Source organism: Camelus ferus, chromosome 11, assembly GCF_009834535.1.
Source record: "Camelus ferus isolate YT-003-E chromosome 11, BCGSAC_Cfer_1.0, whole genome shotgun sequence".
NCBI lineage: Eukaryota > Metazoa > Chordata > Mammalia > Artiodactyla > Camelidae > Camelus > Camelus ferus.
Window position 1 is genome coordinate 23,993,135 of NC_045706.1, and position 18,500 is coordinate 24,011,634.

Here is an 18,500-nt window from a genome sequence, read left to right on the forward strand (position 1 = left end):
AGACATGTTCCAGGGCAAAAAGAAGGCCTGAGGTGAGGGAGAAGCCAGGTAGGGACCAGAACACACAAGGTCATGGTAAGGAGTTTGGACTCGAAGCTGGTTGAGAGAAGCTGTTAGATTTGGGGTATATTTTGGAAGTAGAGCCAACAGGACTAGATATGGATTAGATATGGTGTGGAGAGGAATAAACACATAATAGTAATGGGGTAGGAATGGGATCAAGATGTGCTTATCACTATGTACAGTGTGATAAGCACATCTTGATATATACAGTATATCCTTCTGAACTTAGAATTTGGGCCTCAACAAGAGGCTGGTTGATGGTGCCATTTACCCAGAAAGAGAGAACTGGAGAGGACTGGATTTCAGTGGGGGAGATTTTCAGTAGTTCTAAGTTAAGTTTGAGTTGGTTTAGATACTCCCGTGGAAATCCCCACTCAAAGGGGAGGAGGTTTGTGCTGGAGGTTATGGATTTCAAATTCACCAGAGATTATGTTCTAAATGGTAGAACTGAGATTCAAACCCACTTCAATATGACCCACAAGTCCCTGATCCTTCCATAAAACCAGAGAGCCTCTCTGCTTCAGGACTTTCATCTCCTTATTCCTGATGGAGGAGTATGAGAGGGGTCTACTGTGGGCCCTTCAAGAACAGAGCCTGTGTCTTTTAGTACTTTGCATCCCTTTACATGGGAGGTCTTATGCTGAATGAATGGATGAATGCATGCATGCATGCTTGCATGTCTGGTTGTTATTCATGAGGAGAAAGTGACTTTCAAGCCCCAAGTCTCAATTCCATGCTCTAAAGATGATACAAAGAAACAAGGTCTACTTTGGAGCAGTTGGAGGGTCCTTCTCTGGCCTCCTCACCAATGACCTCCATGATAATCTAAAAGATTCCACTCAGTTCTCACATTTCTAGACCACTCCCCTTGACTTGTATGATATACTCTTCTGGTTTCCTTCATATCTTTCTAACTACAAACTTCTCCAGTTTCCATCTCATAAATGGAACAAGAGTCCTCAGAGTCTTGCCCTCCATGCTCTTCTACTAACCTACATCTGCTCCCTCATTTACTCCTTTATTACTGTCTATATACTGATGATTCCCCAATCTCCAGCTCAGATCCTCACCCTCCTGGTTGCAGATCCGTGTAGCCAACTGTGCACTCCACCCCGATGTCCCACAGATACCTTGAATTCAGCGCATCAGAAACTAAAGTCTTCATCCTCTCCACTTTCCAACTGTTCCCCTTTCATCTCAGTCAGTGGACCTGTCAGCTGTTACCAGGCTCAGGATCAGGAAGGCAAACTTGACATCTACCTGTCTCTCACCATCCTTGTCTATTTAATCAGTCATCAGGTCTTGTAGACCCTTCTCTTAAATATCTCTCAGATCATGCTCTTGTTGCTCACTTGACATTTTCACTTGGAAGTACAATAAACATCTCAAACTCAACATGTCCAGAATTATGCTGATTTCTGCTCCCCTCTAAACTTGTTCCAGATGCAGTCTTCTGCTTCTCAGTGAACATCCCAGAGCCAACTGTTCAGCAAATCTCGACTATTTCTTAACATCTCCATTACTTCACCATAATCTCTTGCCTAATTATTTCAATAGGTCCTAAATGGTTTCTCTGTTTCTGCTCTTATGTCCTGGAGTCAACTCTCAACAGAGTAGCCAGAGTAATCTTTGAAAAATATGTCAAATTGTGTCACTTTTCGCTCACTCTTCCAATAACTCCCCACTTCAACCAGAATAAAAGTCAAAATTTTATAATTGCCTGTCAGGTCCTACACAATCTGGCCTCTGTGTAAATATCCTCCTATTGGCCTCATTCTGCTCCAGCCACACTGGCTTCCCTGTTGTTCTTCAAATATACCTGTGTCCACCGCCTCCTGCTCCCCCTAAACAAGATCTTTGCAGCTGCTCTTCACTTTCACTTTGCCTGAACCATCTTTCCCCAGACATCCCTATTGTACTCTTCTTCTGGTCACTGAGGTCTTTTGTTCAAATTATACCTATGCAGTGAGCCCTTTCCTGACCTCTGTGTTCTAAAACGCGCCCCTCCCCCAGACATCACTATCACTCCTCCTTTGTTGTGTTTTCTCTCCATAGCGTGTATCTCCATGAACTATGTATTCTACTTTAAAATACATATTATCTCCTACCACTATCTGTAAGAGAGGTTTTTTCTTTTTTTCTTTTTTTCTTTTTTTTAACTTTTTTAAATTGAGTTATAGTTATTTTACAGTGTTGTGTCAAATTCCAGTATAGAGCACAATTTTTCAGTTATACATGAACTTACATATATTCATTGTCACATTTTTTTTTTTGCTGTTAGCTACCACAAGATCTTGTATATATTTTCCTATGCTATACCATATAATCTTGTTTATTTATTCTACATATGCCTGTCAGTATCTACAAATTTTGAACTCGCAGTCTATCCTTTCCCACCCCCTCCTTGGCAACCACAAGTTTGTATTCTATGTCTATGAGTCTGTTTCTGTTTTGTATCTATGTTCTTTTTCTTTCTTTCTCTCTTTCTTTCTCTCTTTCTTTCTCTCTTTCTTTCTCCCTTTCTTTCTTTCTTTCTTTCTTTCTTTCTTTCTTTCTTTCTTTCTTTCTTTCTTTCTTTCTTTCTTTCTTTCTTTCTTTCCTTTTTAGGTTCCACATATGAGCAATATCATATGGTATTTTTCTTTCTCTTTCTGGCTTACTTTACTTAGAATGACATTCTCCAGGAACATCCATGTTGCTGCAAATGGCGTTATGTTGTTGGTTTTTATGGCTGAATAGTATTCCATTGTATAAATATACCACATCTTCTTTATCCAGTCATCTGTTGATGGACATTTAGGCCGTTTCCATGTCTTGGCTATTGTAAATAGTGCTGCTGTGAACATTGGGGTGCAGGTGTCTTTTTGAAGAAGGTTCCTTCTGGATATATGCCCAGGAGCGGGATGACTGGATCATATGGTAAGTCTGTTCCTAGTCTTTTGAGGAATCTCCATACTGTTTTCCATGGTGGCTGCACCAAACTGCACTTCCACCAGCAGTGTAGGAGGGTTCCCTTTTCTCCACAGCCAAGAGAGGTTTTTGTTAGTGCTGCATCCCCAGGGCCTACAATGGGACTTAGCACATAGTAGGTGCTCAGTAAATATTTGTGGAATCAATGAATGAATCCCATTCTCTCTATTCCTACCGCTTCTGCCCTAATCTAGACTTAGCTAGTCACCTTGCTTCCAACCCAGCTCTCTTTCAAAATGTTCTCCATCCAACAGGCAGGGGAATGGTCCTACCATGAAAGCTGAATGACTTAAACCATGTACTCTAGGCATTTGAGCTCTACAGTTCCCAAGAATAGTTTTGAGACTTTTGCCCCTGTTGTTCCATCTGCCTGGATAGCTTTTCAAAGTACAGCTCCCCACCTTCTTTTGCCCAGTTCATCCTTTAGCATCAGATTCAGACTGAGATGTCACTTCTTTCAGGAAGCCTTTTCTAATCTCCCCAGACTGGACTGGGCACCTTTTCTGTGTCCATACCCTACTATATCCCTTTAATAAGTGGTTAACACTAATCAAGCAATTACTGTGTGCCAGGCATCTCATGTGTATTATCACATATAATCCTTGCAAAAACTCTGTGAAGAGAGTACCCATTTTTAGATGAAGAAACTAAGGCACAGGTTAGTTAACCTGTCTAAAGTCAAGGTGATAAGTGGTGGAGCTGGGTTAGGACCAAAACAGCTTACTACCTCCTCTTTTATGGCTCTTGTAATTGTTTCCTTGTCCATTTTCGCCCACTGCACTATGAACTCCTTGAGCGAGGGCCTGTGTCCAGTCTCCTAGCATATAGCTGAGTGCCTGCCACACATTTGTTGAAAGGACAAGTGACTGTATTTTCCAGTTCTTACCATTCATTTGGCGTGTTATCATAGTGGCTCAGCAGTGCTCAGTTGGCCTTCCTCAGTCTTGTAAAGATTGAGACCCAGAAGCTCCATCATCCTTCCTGTCTGTGCTCCCAGTACTGAGATGGGGTGTAGGGTGGCATTGGGCAGGATTGGAAAAACAAAGGAACAGGGTCACTGCTCTCAGTTCTCTGACCCCAATAAGGTCACTGCATTCATCACAACCCCCTCAAAGTCTCCCTTGTCCCTCAAGTTACTCTGAGAGCGGTGCTCACAAGAATGAACCATGGACGCCCACCAGCAGTCTTCTTGCTCTTCCCTGATCCTGCCCTTAGCTCTCCCAAAGACTTCCTGCACTGAGGACAGGCTGGGTGAGTCCCCTCACCTCCCGTGGAAGGGCTGGGGGCTGGTCACTCCTCCCAGACCACAGCCTGACTTGCCCTGCACTTCTGCCCCTTCTCCTGCCCAGCTGATCACTCTCCTCACCCCCTCAGAGCCTGGCAGGCTGGGTTGAGTCACTTCCAGCATACATTCCCCTTCTGGTCAGGCCAGTTTGGAAAATCGCTCAGGGTCCCCAGCCCCATAGCCTTGGAGCCTGTGGGTCCCTCTCCCTAGGGCCCCTGACATCCACGTGCCCTGCCCCCAACACCCCACCACCCAGATAGGGCAGAGCAGACACTTGGAGGAATGCACAGGATTTTGGAGAAGACATGAAAGATCACATGGCAGGTTTCTCCCCTCCCTAAATCTAGGGATCCAATCTCTACTCTAGGCCCAGGAGCCCTTCTCTTTCCAGAAACAGTCCCAGCCTTATTCTTGTCTCCTGGAACCACCTAAACACAGAATCTCGCTATTCTGTATTCTCTGAGGCAAGAACTTCACACTGACCCTGGGTCCTTCCAGGCTAGTCAGATGAGGAGGATTAGATAAGCACCCCACCCCCAGTCTCCAAGGAGAAAGGGGAAGGGGTGTGGCCTGGGCCACCCTGGGCTAGTCGGCCTGGCTCCAGACCCTCCCAGCAACCTTGCTCTGACCGCCAGAGGGATTGAGGGCCCCAGACAGGACCTGCCCCACTGCTCTGGAGGAGGCCAGCCACAGTTCAGCAGGAGGTCAGAGAGGGAGTGCTGACCTCCCCCTGGGGAAGGTTCCCCAGATCCAGCTGGTTCTCATGGAAAACAGGGAGGGGAGCTAAGAGACCTTTTACAGGAGCTGACTTCTTCAGCCCCTCCCCTCTTGTGATGCCCCCAGGACCCTCTGGGTGCTACAGCTCCATCCTGAGGACCAGGAGACAAGGGCTCTGCTACTCCCCAGGACAGACAACCAGGCCTGGTAGGAAGGGAAAGAATGTGTGAGGGTCCAGAGCAGTCTTGAGGTTCCGGGGACCCTGTCTGGGTGCAGACCCCCTCCTGCCTGCCTCTGAGGCACCCGTCTGTTGCCTTCTTCCCCTCCAGCACTGGGCTCTGTTTTGCCACACCAGGCCCTAGAAAGATAGGAGTTGGGTGATTCAGGGAAGGGAGATCCATCTGTCTCCTCACCCAGACCAGGCCCAGAGGAGTTGATCCAAAGGTTAGGCTGGTCTCTGTGTCACCCAGTGTGCCCCCAGGCCCTAGATTAGGAGGTTGAATTTAGATGCCTGGTGAGGGGAGTGCTGTCTCTTGCCTTAGCTGAAAGGGGCATAAGGACTCTAAACTAGACAAGAGGCAGGCACACCTCCCCAAGAGAAAAGGGTTTTTTGGTAAGAGGAGGGTAGGAGAGGAACGAAGTGGAAGAGAGGGTCTTTACACTCATCTCCCCAGACTGTGTTCCGCCTCCTACCCCCTTGACCTTAGAGGATTCAAGACCAGTGAAAGAGAGCCTGTCCGTGAAAAGTCATTTCTGCATGACCGAAGAGTCACCAGCTGCATGACCCTGCTTCCTTGGCACCCCCTCCACTCCCAACATCAGTCTTTGGGGCCTTTCCACCTCCCAGCTTCTTCTAAGTGGCTGAGTCCAACCCACCCCCTCTGCTAGGGCCCTAGGCTTTCCACAACCCTACTCTAGGCAGCCAAAAAGGAGTACAAGATCCAGGCACTTCTGCAAATATGTTTAATGCACTTAGATTACACAGAGGAAGAGGGGGCAAGAAGGAAACGACATCTAAGTGAGTCACCCAAAAATTCTTACAAAAGTCCCAGGCTGGTTGCAGCCCCCCGGAACCAAGTCACCATTGACATTAGAAACTAATATAAAATTTTACAAAAGTTTGCTCATGGCAGCATTCAGGTACTTGTACAAAAGGAGGGCTCTTTCTACAGGGCTCCTGATTTATAACAGGGACCCAGGTACCTCACCTGGCACAGAGGACCTGGAAGCCAGGGAGGAATGACAACCAGATAAAAAAATACAGACAAGGGAATTCTCTCCTGATCTCCCCATAGGGGCACCGACCTTCAGGTTTTTTCCCTGCTCTCAATTCCATCTCAAACCCAGTCCAAAGACCCTGTGTTTATTTTAAAGAACATACTAGCCCTTTAGACTCTCCTCAAGGCCTCCCAGTCCCTGCCCTGGAGCCTTGCCTTTGGAAGAGGAAGAGAAGGGCAGGAAGAGGCACCAGCTCCCCAGCCAGACCTAAGACCTTGAGTGAGCTGCTCCACCCCGTCAGAATGGCAGCTGGGTCTGCGGTCCCACAGCCCATACTGGACCTGAGGAGCCGGGGGTGTCTGCCTTGTGTTGCAGGCAAGCAGCGTCTGGGAGCCCCTTCCTCTCAGAAGCTTCAACCAAAGGGATCTTGGGTAGGACTGGGCAGGCCTCAAGGAAGTCTGAGGAAGAGGCAGATTTAGGGAGGGAGGCTTCTTACCTCCCCAACTCACTATGAGGTCAGGGCTCCCAAAATGCTGCAGGGAGGGAAAGAAGGGGTATACTTAGTGAGCACCCGCCATGTGCCAGGTGCTGTGCTGGGCACGCCACAGGATCAGCCTCACTTTATCCCCAGTGAGGGTCCCCTCTCACCAGGCAGAAGCTCAGTGGAGAGCCTCCCTGGCTGAGGAATCTCTGGAAGGTATCACTGCTCAAAAGAAAAGAGATGGAGGTCTGGCCCCAGTGGGATCTTGGAGGTTCCTGACACTGGTGAGGCAGGAAGGGGTCACAGACTTCATATGCTTATTGTCTTAGAGCTCAACTGCTTCCTTTCTGCCTCCCATGCTGACAACAAAGCTTAGCTCAGAAAATACCCTCCTCCCCTCAAGCCAAACCAAGCAGGTGAAGGCAGGTCCCCAGAAAGAATGAATTTGTGGAAAGGCAGGTCAGGATGGTAAACAAAGGAGGCAAGCTAATGGCACCTCTCTGGCCATGAAATCTTTGAAGACAAGAGCTTTAAAGGCAGGGATGCTGTGGTGGGCAAAGGCCAGGAAACGTCCTTCTGGAAAAGTCCTTGGAGCAGAAGGCACAGCTGCTGCCAACATCAGGTCCAGAGGGGCTTCCATCTTCACTGTGTGTGTGTGGGGGGGAGTGTCTCCCAATATGTCAGCCTGATGTGCCTCAAAGCTCTGAATTTGATGAAGTAAATCAGGCAGCCCTGAGGGTGTGTGCAGAAAAGGGGTCAGATCCTAATGGCCCCTTTGATGTCCAATTCCTGCTCCCTGGAGAGCCCAAAAACTACCCTCATGGCCCCTGGAGGCAGCTCTCTCTGGCTAGATCATTCATCAGAAGGGTCCTGCACCCCATGGGCCTCCCATGTGTGTGTGGTGGGTGCAGAGAGGGGATAGGGCAAGGTTCTATGTAGTCCCTGACAGACAAAAGGACTTTGCTTTGGAAGGACCTGAAGGGTGATCTTGTAATAACCATTCCTAGAGTTGGGATAGGAGGGCATGAGAGGGGTTTGTTGACTCCTGGTCAGAAGTAGGAGACAACCCAAGAGGAGCCCCCAAACTGTGAGCCAGAGATAGGCTGGCTATGAGATAGGAAGACCATGAGATCGCAGTACTGGGGAGAGGGACTAACAATCATGAGAGGATAGGATGTAGGAAAGGAGACAGGATGAGGGGTGGAGAATGAAAGATGAGAAATGAATGGATGCAGGGAGGACGGAAGGGTGGGAGAGTGTGGTGTTTGCAAAACCAAAGGGAAAGACATGTTGAGAGGTTGATTTTTCTGTTTTTAATAAGCCAGAGTCCTGCAGCCTAGGGGCTGGGAGGCCCAAAGATGAGGAAATGGGACAGGAGTGGTGAAAGAGCTGGAGACCCAGGCCATGTGTGGCAGGTGGGGACGGTCTGTGAGGTGCTCGGCTTCTCTCTCTCAGGCAGGCTTGGTTGGGTGGAAAACGCCTCCAGGATAAGGCTAGGGTCACCAAGTCTCGAAGACCCTGATGAACTGAACTTTGTGGGGGCCCAGTCCACCTAGGAAGTAGCAGCAGCCCTTCCTGGCCCCAGCTAAACTGGGCTCAAGGCTGCATGGGGGAGTGTCTCAGCTCCACCAGGCCCAGCTGGGAAGAAAAGCCTCTCTGTGAAGCTGGCTCCTCTGGGACCCTCGGTTGGCAGGCAAACCCGGGCACCTTCTCTGGTGGCAGCTCAGGGGGAGATGGCCCCAGGCCCTTGTCTGAGAGAATGAGAAAGTTCATGTGGAAATAAAGTTCTGTTTAAAAACATTATATACACGGCTTCTGGACATCTTTGAAGAACAATAAAATACCATCCAATTTCTACAAAATAAAACAAGGAGGAAGAAAACCAAACACAATAGAAGGAATTGTTCCGTGGCCAGAGGAGCTTGACTACCTAAGGCTTCCCAGAGCTGAGCTGGGCAGGGCAGTGCAGGCGTGTAGCCACTCTACCTCCTCCTGCGGGGCTGGGAGGCAGAGGGCAGGTGAGAATGAGGCAGAGGGCAGGATAGACAGAGACCGGTCTCCACCTAGGGGCACATCAGAGGTCCAGAGTCAAATCTCAAACCAGAACCTGTGGCAGCAGCAGAAGAGGAAGGTTTGCATTTGCCCGGGGTACCAGGGCCTGGTCGTGTGGCTTGGCCAGCTAGGAGGTGAGGCCCCTGAGCGGCAGGTGAGGCTGGGGGCCATGGCCTGCGCGTGGCTTCCCAGCAGGCTGTGGGTGCGGTGGCTGCGCAGTCATCCTCACACTTGTCCTTTGATCTGTGGGACGCTCGTTCACGCAGGTGTTACATTGGAAGTCACCGGGGAGCAGCTGGGCTCTCCCTTGGCCCCTGTAGGGCCCAGCCCAGGCTAGTGTAGTGGACTGTCGAAGACCATGTCGGGCAGGATGGAGACTTTCAGCTTCTTCTCGGGCCAGCTGTACTCTTTGGGAAGTTTGAACTGTGGAGGGGGCAACAAGCATAGAGTATACACGGTTAGTAGAACCTACTGCCTTCTTCCCAGACTGCCTAGAGAGGCCAGGACCCTGGTACCTTTGGTGCTGGGGGCAAGACAGGCCACTAGTTGCCTGGCTTCAATCACAAACATTAGACCCAGGTAGGCGGCAGGGGTCAAGCTGCTGGAGTTTGGTGACCCCTTCCTTCTCTTGCTTTGCCAATAATTAACTGGGGTTGGAGGAGGCATGTTTTCTAACTCTTTCTTGACTGTGCTGACCTCCCTCCAGCTCACTTCCTTGGTTCTGCCTCCGGCCACAAGCATGTAAGGAATCTGCTCCCTGAGGCCCTAGGGCTAGAGGATGGGGGGCAGGGGAGGGTGCGGATGCTACAGGGAAGTGGCTTGAGGTCTGGAACTCTGCAGTCCTGTCCCTGCCATGGCTTCTCTTTCCAAGGCTGGTGCAGAAGGATGCTGGAACCTACCCTCTGTAGCGTTTGCCAAAGGGTCTCAAAGGAAGGAGGCCCTGGCTCAGCCTTGGTGGGAGCGGAGGGGCAGGGCTAGAGTGGCTTAAAGTGATTTTTTGGGCCTGGTGCAGTCTCAAGGGGAACACACCTTCAGCCTGCTCCTCCTTGTTAATCTTCATCTGCTTCCCAGGGTTAGCAGCCTGAGAGTGTTCCCAGGAGTGGCCAAGGAAAGCCTGAGGTCTTCCTACCAGACCCAGGAATCACTGATTTGCCCACAGTTTTGTTTCTGAGCTTCTGGGGAAGGTGGGCAGGGGAAGAGGCTCACATATCTCATTCCCCCTGTATGCTAGGACCCTGCATGTGGTCTGGCACACAGCTGGTGCTCATAGATGCTCACTGGTTTAGAAGCAGAGTCTGCCTTTTATGATTCCCACCGCCCTGGGGCCAGGCAAGAAGTCAGGCCAGTCTGGAAAGGAGGGAAGAGCAGGCCCCTCAGCCTGCCTAGAGCTGGGGCTGGGCCTGACACTTCCTGGCTCCTCCCTCTCCCTCCCTCTGATGGGGGACTGTCCAAGCCAAGACCAAAGTGGAGAGTGGGGCAGGGTGTGGGGACAGCCTCTGGACAGGAAAGAAAAAAAAGCCATTTTTAGTGACCTACTTTCCTAAGCTCCTCCTGGCTCCTGTCCCTCCTGCCTGGACTGTCCCCCTTCCACTCCCTCAACACCCGAGCTGAAAGCAGCAGTCTGGCACAGTGCCATCCCTGTGCGACATGGCCTCACCGGAAGCGCTTCTGGGCAGCTGGCTCTGGTCTGACTGAATGGGAGCTGGGCCTCAGGGACCGGTGACTTGTGGGGGTTGACTGGCTTGCACAGACTGGGTGCTTGGTGATTTCTGAATGTATAAATGAGTTAATTTATCAAGCCACATCCCAGAGGAGAGAGAAGACACTATCCCATTAGAGGTGGCCTCAGGCTCTGAGGAGATCCTGTCCACCTGGAGACCTGGATGGGATGGTCCTGCTCCGTGAGCTGTCCTCCACCCCGTGGACATTCGTAGGCGGCCTCCGTGTCCTGGCTGATGCGGCGCTGGAAGCCTGGGTACCTGGAAGCTCCAGCCCTGATGGAAAGCTCGCTCCAGCCTGGCCTCCCTCTGGCTAGAAAACCCGGCCCCTGGGAGGTGACAAAGCTCTCCCCCAACACACTTCCCGGCAGAAAGAGCAGGGGAAGGGTCTGTCTGTCTCGGGGCAAGGGACTACCCAGAAGAGCACTCCTGAGGAAGGCCAACTTGCTAATGTTCCACTAACTTAGCAGGCAGGGCACTGAGGCCAGGAAGGCTCAGGCCCGCTGGGGTGCTGCTTGGTAGGAGGCCGAGGGAGGGGAAGGGACTTTCCAGGATGAGGTAAGTCCCCACAAATGAGGATGCCGGGAAAAGGGAAGAATAACAAAGGGGATTATGGGCTCCATTCTTGTACCCCAGAGGAGCAGCCAGGGAAAGCACAAGCCCTCACCTGGCAGGCTGGCTGGCTCCGGGCTAAGGCTGGAAGAGGCAGACCAAGAGGGGAGAGCTCATGGCTGGAGAAGGGAGGAAGAAGAGTGGCTCCTGGGTGGCCTGAGGCAAGAACAGGAGTCCCTCACTGCCCACCAGAACTCCCCTTGGAATGTTCTCTGGCAGCAGGCGTGGGCTTTCTGTTCAGGATCTGCCAGGGAACAGCAGGGGCTGGGGAGAACTCTGTACTAGCCTCAAGGCCCTGGCTGCCTCTTCAATGAGGCTCTCAGGAGCTGGCAATTCAGACAATTTGCTGGATGTCCTTACAAGGGCTGGGGGTGGGGCAGAGGGTGTTTCAGGGAAGAGAAATAAAGCCTTTAACATCTCCAGGGTCTCCTTTTCAGCCTATCTCTGCACCTCAGAGGTAAGACAGACAAGCGCGCGCACACGCACACACACGCACACACACACACAGGCTCTTAGAGACTAGAACCCGCTGTCAGAGAGAATCAAACAGCTTACTTCCTCTGGAGAAGTCACATCTTCTAAGTCCTCCAACATTTTCTCTACAAACTCTTCAGTCAACAGAATCTGGGAAGAAGGCACAAGACAAGCTTTTATTATTATTTTTAATATTTGATGTCTAGGACAGCCTGGCCCCACTGTTTGGCTGGCACAACCATCCTCACCCCCTAAAGAATTTTCACAGTCCATAGGAATGTTCAAGGGCATCCAGGGCTTCCTTAATCCGATGGGCTATTTTCCCAACCGGCTCCTCTGCTCAGGCTGGCTCCCACCTGATCCAGTCGGGGGAAATATTTCCTCTTCCCAATCTGACCCCTTCCTCTACCCATCTTCTCCCTGTGCAAGGGCCTCCTGACCTCTGCGGCTGACCCTTTGGTACCCTCCAGGCTGTGGCTCTCCCTGCCTCTGTTTTGCCTCCTCCAGCAGCCTTTGAATGCCTGGGAGTCAGGGCCGGGGGATGGCAGAGGAAGAGAAACAATGGGGTAAAGACTGAGATGAGGGGCTCCTCTGAGGAAAACTCTCCTATGGGAAGGAGGGGGATCCAGAACTTGAGAAAATACCCAACAGGTTTCCCCTGGGAGTTGTCCACCCCGATAAGTTTCAACGTTTGGAATAGAGTCAGCTTGTGAGGTAAAGTGAAATGGCAGAGAAAGGAGGATGCCTAAGCAGGATCACTGGGGACCTCGCAGGATGGAGGGCTCCACAGGGAGGAAGCTGATGGGGTAGAGGTGTGGGCAAGGAATGAGAAAACTACCCCAAGCAAGCAGATAAAAATACCACCACAACAGGCACTGTGCTAGCTGCTCATATATCTTATCTCTTTCCAGAGGAGTCACAGATAGGTTGTGTGATTTGCCTAATGTCACGTGGCTTGTGTGCACCTGAGACAAGATCATGTCCTGGTCTGGTCTGGACTCTAAAGTTAGTGCCCAAAGTACAGCTTCCAAATCCTGAAGTCTGACCCTCGCGACATTTACTCATGTATTGATTCTTCCACTCATCTGTCCACCAATCTATTCGATTCCATAAGCCACTGCTAGGCCTGGCCTAGGGCGGAGCTCAGGGACACAGGCATGAAGGCAGTCCATTCTCCACCTGGACAAGCACTGTCCCTTGGTTGACAGGGAGCCAAAGGACATCTCCTTCCTAGGGGGCAAGCCCATAATCAGGGAAAAAACAGTTCCAACCACTGGCCCACATCTCCTCGACAAAGCTTCTGTTTGAGGAGTTCAGGCTTCAAGTGAAGACAGAGACGAGGTTTAGACAGGCAAAGCAGTCTGGGGAAATGCCCACCCTAAGTGCCCCCTCCCACCTTCCTCCGTGGAACCGGCTGACCCCTCATGACTGCCATGACCACTGTGACCCTTTCCCAGTCCCACCCATTCCTCCCACGGCTGGAACCCTTGCTATTCCTGCTCTTATCCCAGGCTCCCCCTAACCCAAGGTCCAGAGTTTCTCCACCAGTTTTCACCAGTCTGCCTGAGTAGTACAAAAGTCACATTCACATTTTTGGCATTTCCGGGGCTAGTTGCCATCTCTGCAAATGCTAGCACAAACACAAGCATACCTAAAACCCAATTATATTACAATGGCTCCAGTCTGGGCCAGGCTGGGCTGATTTCTAACCCACAAATAATTTGAGGGAGGGAATTTCTGCCAGAGAGGTAAATAGGTCTGGGATTGTAACTAGTGCTGGGGTGAGATGGGGGAGGGGGGAGGGTTCGCAGGGATGGTGACCATGCAGTGAGACCCTAAAGAGTTGGAGAAATGGGAAAGGTAACCCTACCAACACTGAGTTTAGTCCTAAGCCAGTTCCTCCAACAGATGTCTGGAATTGGTGGTGGAGAGAGTTATGGTGGTGAGTTATGGTGGCTTTTGGTAGACCAGCTACCAAGTGTGTGTACCATCTGTGTGTGGATTCATTTTACACTCAGCTGGGGGAGGGGATGGCAAGACCAAAAAAGAAGACAAACCCTAGTCACTCCTCAATTTTCACATTTGGTGATTTGTTGGTTCCTGCTGGAAACTTCACATTATTTTAAAAGAATTAAATGGGGAAAATTATACAAGAGATCTGCGTGATATGAAGGGTGACATTCCCTGCAAAGAAACACGACAGACTGTCATAGCTCCAGGCACCTAATTTAATTTCCTTTGGGAGTTAAACCTTAGAAGCTTGGATTGAACAAACAGGCCCTGTTCTTTGTATATTTCAGAACTGGCGGTGAGAATGTTAACAGATCTTATCAACAGGACACTGGAGATAGCAGCTATGATGGAGCAGCTCCTGGGCGCTCTCACAAGGAACAGACTCGCTGTTGTGATGCAAGTGTGGGAAAAATCTGTGCAATTCTGGGGCTTGGGGCTCTTGAAGCTCACTGGGTCCCCATGGAGCTGCCTGGCTCTGCCACAAATAAACACAGGAAGGGTTATGATAATGATAGTAGTAATGACAACACCGCCAACAGCAGGAGCAGTGCCTCCTCTGTATGCCAGGCACTGGGCCAAGTGCTTGACCACCATGATTTCACTGAATCCTTATGGCAGTCCTGTAAGGTCGGTAACCATCACCCCCGTTTTGCAGATGAGCAGGTGTTACAAGGAGACAATCTCCTGGACTTTGGAAGAACAGAGATCTGACCTCATGGTGATAGAAGATGCTCTTTTCCTGTCTGGGGAAGGTACTCCAATTCCAGAAGCCTCTTATACTCAGGGCTGACTCCTCTCTCGCCTCTAATTGGGGAGGTGAAAGTGACTTTGGCTTCAACCAATGGCCTGGAAAACCAGTGATCCCAACCCCAACCAGCCACAGACCTCCCAGCCACCTGCTCAGCTCAAGAGGGCTGGGACCCTGGGTGTCACAGACATGCAGCTGCTCAAAACCAGGTTGGCCAACTGGAAAGGAAGGCAAACCATGCTCCAAAATGGTTTCCAAGTGGGGACAGTTTGGGCAAGTTTCCAGGCCACTTTGGTGAATGCGTTCGTAAGGCGATAGTTACTGTAGCCCAGAAAACAGCAGTAGGAACAATAATAATCAGTAATAATGAAAAAAGCACTCACTGATGATAGTCCTCACTATGAGCTGGGCAGAAAATGCTTATGCTTGTATACGAACAGCCCTTGGAGGAAGAAGACTCTAGTGAGAGGGGGAAAATCCCTCAACCAATCTGAGCAGCAAACCCCCCTGGGAAGATTTTGAAAATATGAAGATGCTAAGCCCCATCCAGAAACTTCTGAATTGAGACCTTCTGAATCTGAATAGCCCAGGCAAGGTCAAAGCATCTGCATGTTAAAAAGCTCCCCACCCACCGCCACCCAGGAGATCATATGAGGGGAATGCTGGGGAATGCTTAGACCCACAGGGGAAGTGGGTTTGGGCACAGGCTTAACCAACAGAGGTGAGTTGGTGGCTGCAGCCCCACCATCTAACTGGTGGAGCTGTGAGGGAAAGCAGTGGCTCCCTGCCCCCCCCCAACCCCCACCTTTGGTCAGGGAGGGGGCTTGGAACACAGGCCAGCAGCTTACTCCAAGGTGCTCACCCCCACCACCTTGGGACAGCCTGGTTGGTTGGTGAAGAGGGAGGATTATCAACAATCTCCCAATTCCCCAGGCCCCCAGCAAGCTCCAGAAGGAACCCAAAAAGTGATCTTTCATCAGTGCCTGCCCTGGGCAGGCCCAGCTGTGCTGCAGGCAGGGCCCAGCTGCTCCAGATCTGATTCAAATGTCTGTGGTCAATGGTATTTCTGAGTCTGCAAGCAGCACTGACAATGCCCACTCCTTCCCCTTAGTACAACAATCCACACTTTGTCCTGGGCCTTGTTTGCTCTTGGTGTTGACACATTGTTCTTGCTTCCCAACAAGTTTGGCTTTCTTTTTCTCTCCTTTTCCTTCTCTCAGGGAAGGAAATGTGTTGTTTACAGGGTAGGGCCTGCCAAGGAGCTGCTCTGGCACCCACGATGGAAGCGGAGAAGGCAGGGACAAGGAAGCAGTCCAGTCAGTGTGCCCCCACCCCCAGACCCAATAGGCCAGACAAAAGCCAGAAAAAAGCCCAGAGACCCTCCCCCATCAGGCTTGGGGGCAGAGGTATGTGTGTGGCAGGTACGACTGCAGTGTGGCACAGTGAGGCCTCATTCATTTCCTGTTCTTGGTGGGTGGTGAGAAGTTGGCTCTGGTGGCCAGGAGCAGGCTCAGACTCCTCCTGCTCTGGCCGCTGGCTGGTGAGGGCACAGTGCTGGCATTTCAATCCTAATGAGGTCCCGGTGACAGACTGAGCAAAGGTCTCCAGGGAGACCAGGTTGTGGCCAGGGTCACCAGTGAAAGAATTTGAAACAGCCCAGGCACAGGAGAGGAGCTGCCCAGGGCCTGGGTCTGGGATTGCCATGTGTCTCTGACACAATGCCCAAACAGGTACATGGGGACAGCACACAGGGGCTTGTCCAGAGGACAGTGGTGAGTCAGCTGCTGGGCTAGAAGGAGAGCCTAGCAGTGATTCTCCAAGTCTGGCCTGGAGAAGCAAAGCTCACTTGAACAGCTGTTGGGTGTCTTCTCCCAAGCCAGGGGCCTCCCATCAGGGCTGGTAGGGAACGGCTGGGAACGGGGGCCACCTGGGTGAGCTGTCAGACACCACACAGCTGAGAAAGCATTGCAGGGCTTAAAAAAATATTCTCATATTTGGTGAAGTGACCCCTACGTGACCTCTGGGGCCAATTTCTCCCCCTTCAGATCAACCTTGGCTGGGGAAGGATGAACGACTCAGCTCTGGGCCAGGCTCCCGCTCAGAGACTAACAGCCCGGTGTTGACAGACTCAAGGGAGAGAGGCTTGTTCGAGTTGCTGGGATGAGGAATGCTGGGGGAAGGTGTGCAGGAGAGGACGCTGGCAGGCCTCCCCCTGGTCTGAAGACCCTCCTGCAAAACTCTGGCAGGCAGGCTTTACCGCCTCAGCAAAGATGAAACAGCAAATAGTGGGGCAAATGGAGGAGCCAGGTGTCAACCTCTGGAAACTGAAAAGCCTAAGGAACAGGAGCAGGATTCCTGCCTCTCCAGCCCCTCCACTGAGCTTACCCTGGGGTTGCAGACAGCCCTGCCTTTCTGTGTGCTGGGGCCTCAATATTCCTGGGACTGGAGAGACAGGGAAGAGAGGGGAGCACGGAGGGTAGGTGCAGGCCCAGGAGTAGGTGGGTATGGAGGCCTGTCTGGGGCCACTCCCCAAGCTCAGGAAAGGGCCCAGATTCCCTCACCTTCTGCCTTTTTCTCTCAGGCTCTCCTTTGTCACTCTTCTCCCATGTGGGGTGTCTCTGCCATGCCGTTTCCCCAAGAGATAACAGGTCTGGGCTGGAGGCCAGAACAAGGTGCCAAGGCTTGGAGGGAGGGCTTCCAAGGCTGTTGAAGGCTGATGCAAGAAAGTCTTCCTAGTCCCTCCCAATTCATCTGGGACCAACAGGGAATGTTCAAGCAGCAGCCAAGAGAACAGAAGTCTGGGTCTCTTCAGTCCTGGAGCTGCTGCATTCAGCTCCTTCCTGTTCCTCTGCCCCCAACAGGTCTGGGCACTTAGAGGCCAGGGAGACACCCTGCATCCTGGAATCATGAGTAAGAGATTCCTGCAGGGGGTGAAGGCAGGCCTTTCTGTTGGGGTTTCCCTCTAGAGGAGTTAGGGTCCTTCCTGGCCCAGTGGAGGGGGCCCTCACTGGTGACTATGAGCCTGACTTCAGGCCTCCAGGAGGTCCTCAGACTCCCAGGGAGACAGGCAGCCCCAGAGGAAGACCTAGAGGCCTGCAAGTAATTACAAGCCCAGGTTCCCACAAGCCAGGGAGCTGTCTGTGACCACAGTGGCAAGACCCTAAAGAGGAAGGCAGGCTGGCAGTCAGATGCTGAAAGTGCTGACTGCTTTGGGGGCGGGGCAGGGAGGAGGGCTGGTGTGGGTGTTGGCTCCACAGCTGAGGACTGCCCAGGGAGGGGGCAGGGGCAGAGGGTTTCCCAGGGCTCCTTGGAAAGGGCCTGAGAAACCCCTTGGTGAGTAAGGGTGCGTGCTTGGGGAGTGGGGCCCCAGCCAGCCTTCCCGGGAGCTCCCTGTGAGCTGGCCCCTGTGGTGGACCACACTAATGAGCCCATAACACAGGCCTTTGATTAAGCAGCTCCCAGCACAGCAACTTTATTGAAACATGCAGAGGCCAGCGGCTGGTTCCCACCGCTCCCGGTTCCCTGGGCAACAGTGCCTGGGAGGGGACCATTTGCTGGGAGTCAGTGGGCCAAGCACTCAAGCTCACTTAGGGGCTGCCAGGGAGGCAAGGGGGAGCAGAGCAGGAGGGGAACACCAGCCGCCAGGGAAGAAGGGCTTGGGAAATGGGGTTGGGTCAAGACCCTTTCGGGGACTGAGGGGTAACATGATCTCTGCTGGGTCCTCTGGGGGCCCAGGTCGCTGGGCTGCTGCGAACTGGAGATGCTGACCATCCCCCTCCTCAGGGCAGGAAGATGTTCCAAGGTGGATGGCCGAGCTCCAAGGACAGGTTGAGTTGAGCGTGTGAAACGCAAGTTGGGGGAATTTCTTCTTGAGTTTGAAGTCCCTACTTTCCCAAGAAAATGTTCTTGAACCTTCAATACACACAAATGCTATCTGAGGAAACTTCTGCTGAGATCTGTCAGCACACTGTACTTGCTGAGAATGATGACCTGTGACCTCTCAGGGGCTGGGGTCTCCTGCACAGTCCCCACCTCCTCACTCCTTCCCTGTTCAGCCCAGCGGGGGCAGGAGTTGGGGGCGCTCCCTCCCTGCTCTCCACAGGGGCAGTCTGGTGGCCTGGGATATGGTAGGGGTCGGGGGAGGCCCTT

The 18,500-nt window shown here is 51.8% G+C and overlaps 1 protein-coding gene across 5 annotated transcripts in view; it reads right to left on the reverse strand.

Moving 5' to 3' along the window:
* Positions 1-5,980: 5,980 nt before the first annotated feature.
* The window catches only part of SUFU (SUFU negative regulator of hedgehog signaling), a 99,870-nt gene continuing 87,350 nt past the window's right edge, over positions 5,981-18,500 (reverse strand). For 2 of the 5 annotated variants that reach the window (XR_004323815.1, XR_004323814.1), the window contains exons 11-13: positions 16,913-17,064; positions 11,672-11,740; positions 9,132-9,209 (exon numbers count right to left, since the gene is read on the reverse strand). Coding sequence is in view for 2 of the 5 variants with exons in the window: in XM_032491026.1 (XP_032346917.1) it covers positions 9,120-9,209; positions 11,672-11,740 (159 nt within the window). In the remaining 3 variants the exon portion in view is untranslated. Of the gene's footprint in view, positions 9,210-11,671; positions 11,741-16,912; positions 17,065-18,500 lie in introns of all 5 variants that reach the window. The other 3 variants (XM_032491026.1, XM_032491027.1, XR_004323816.1) reach the window with 2 other exon arrangements.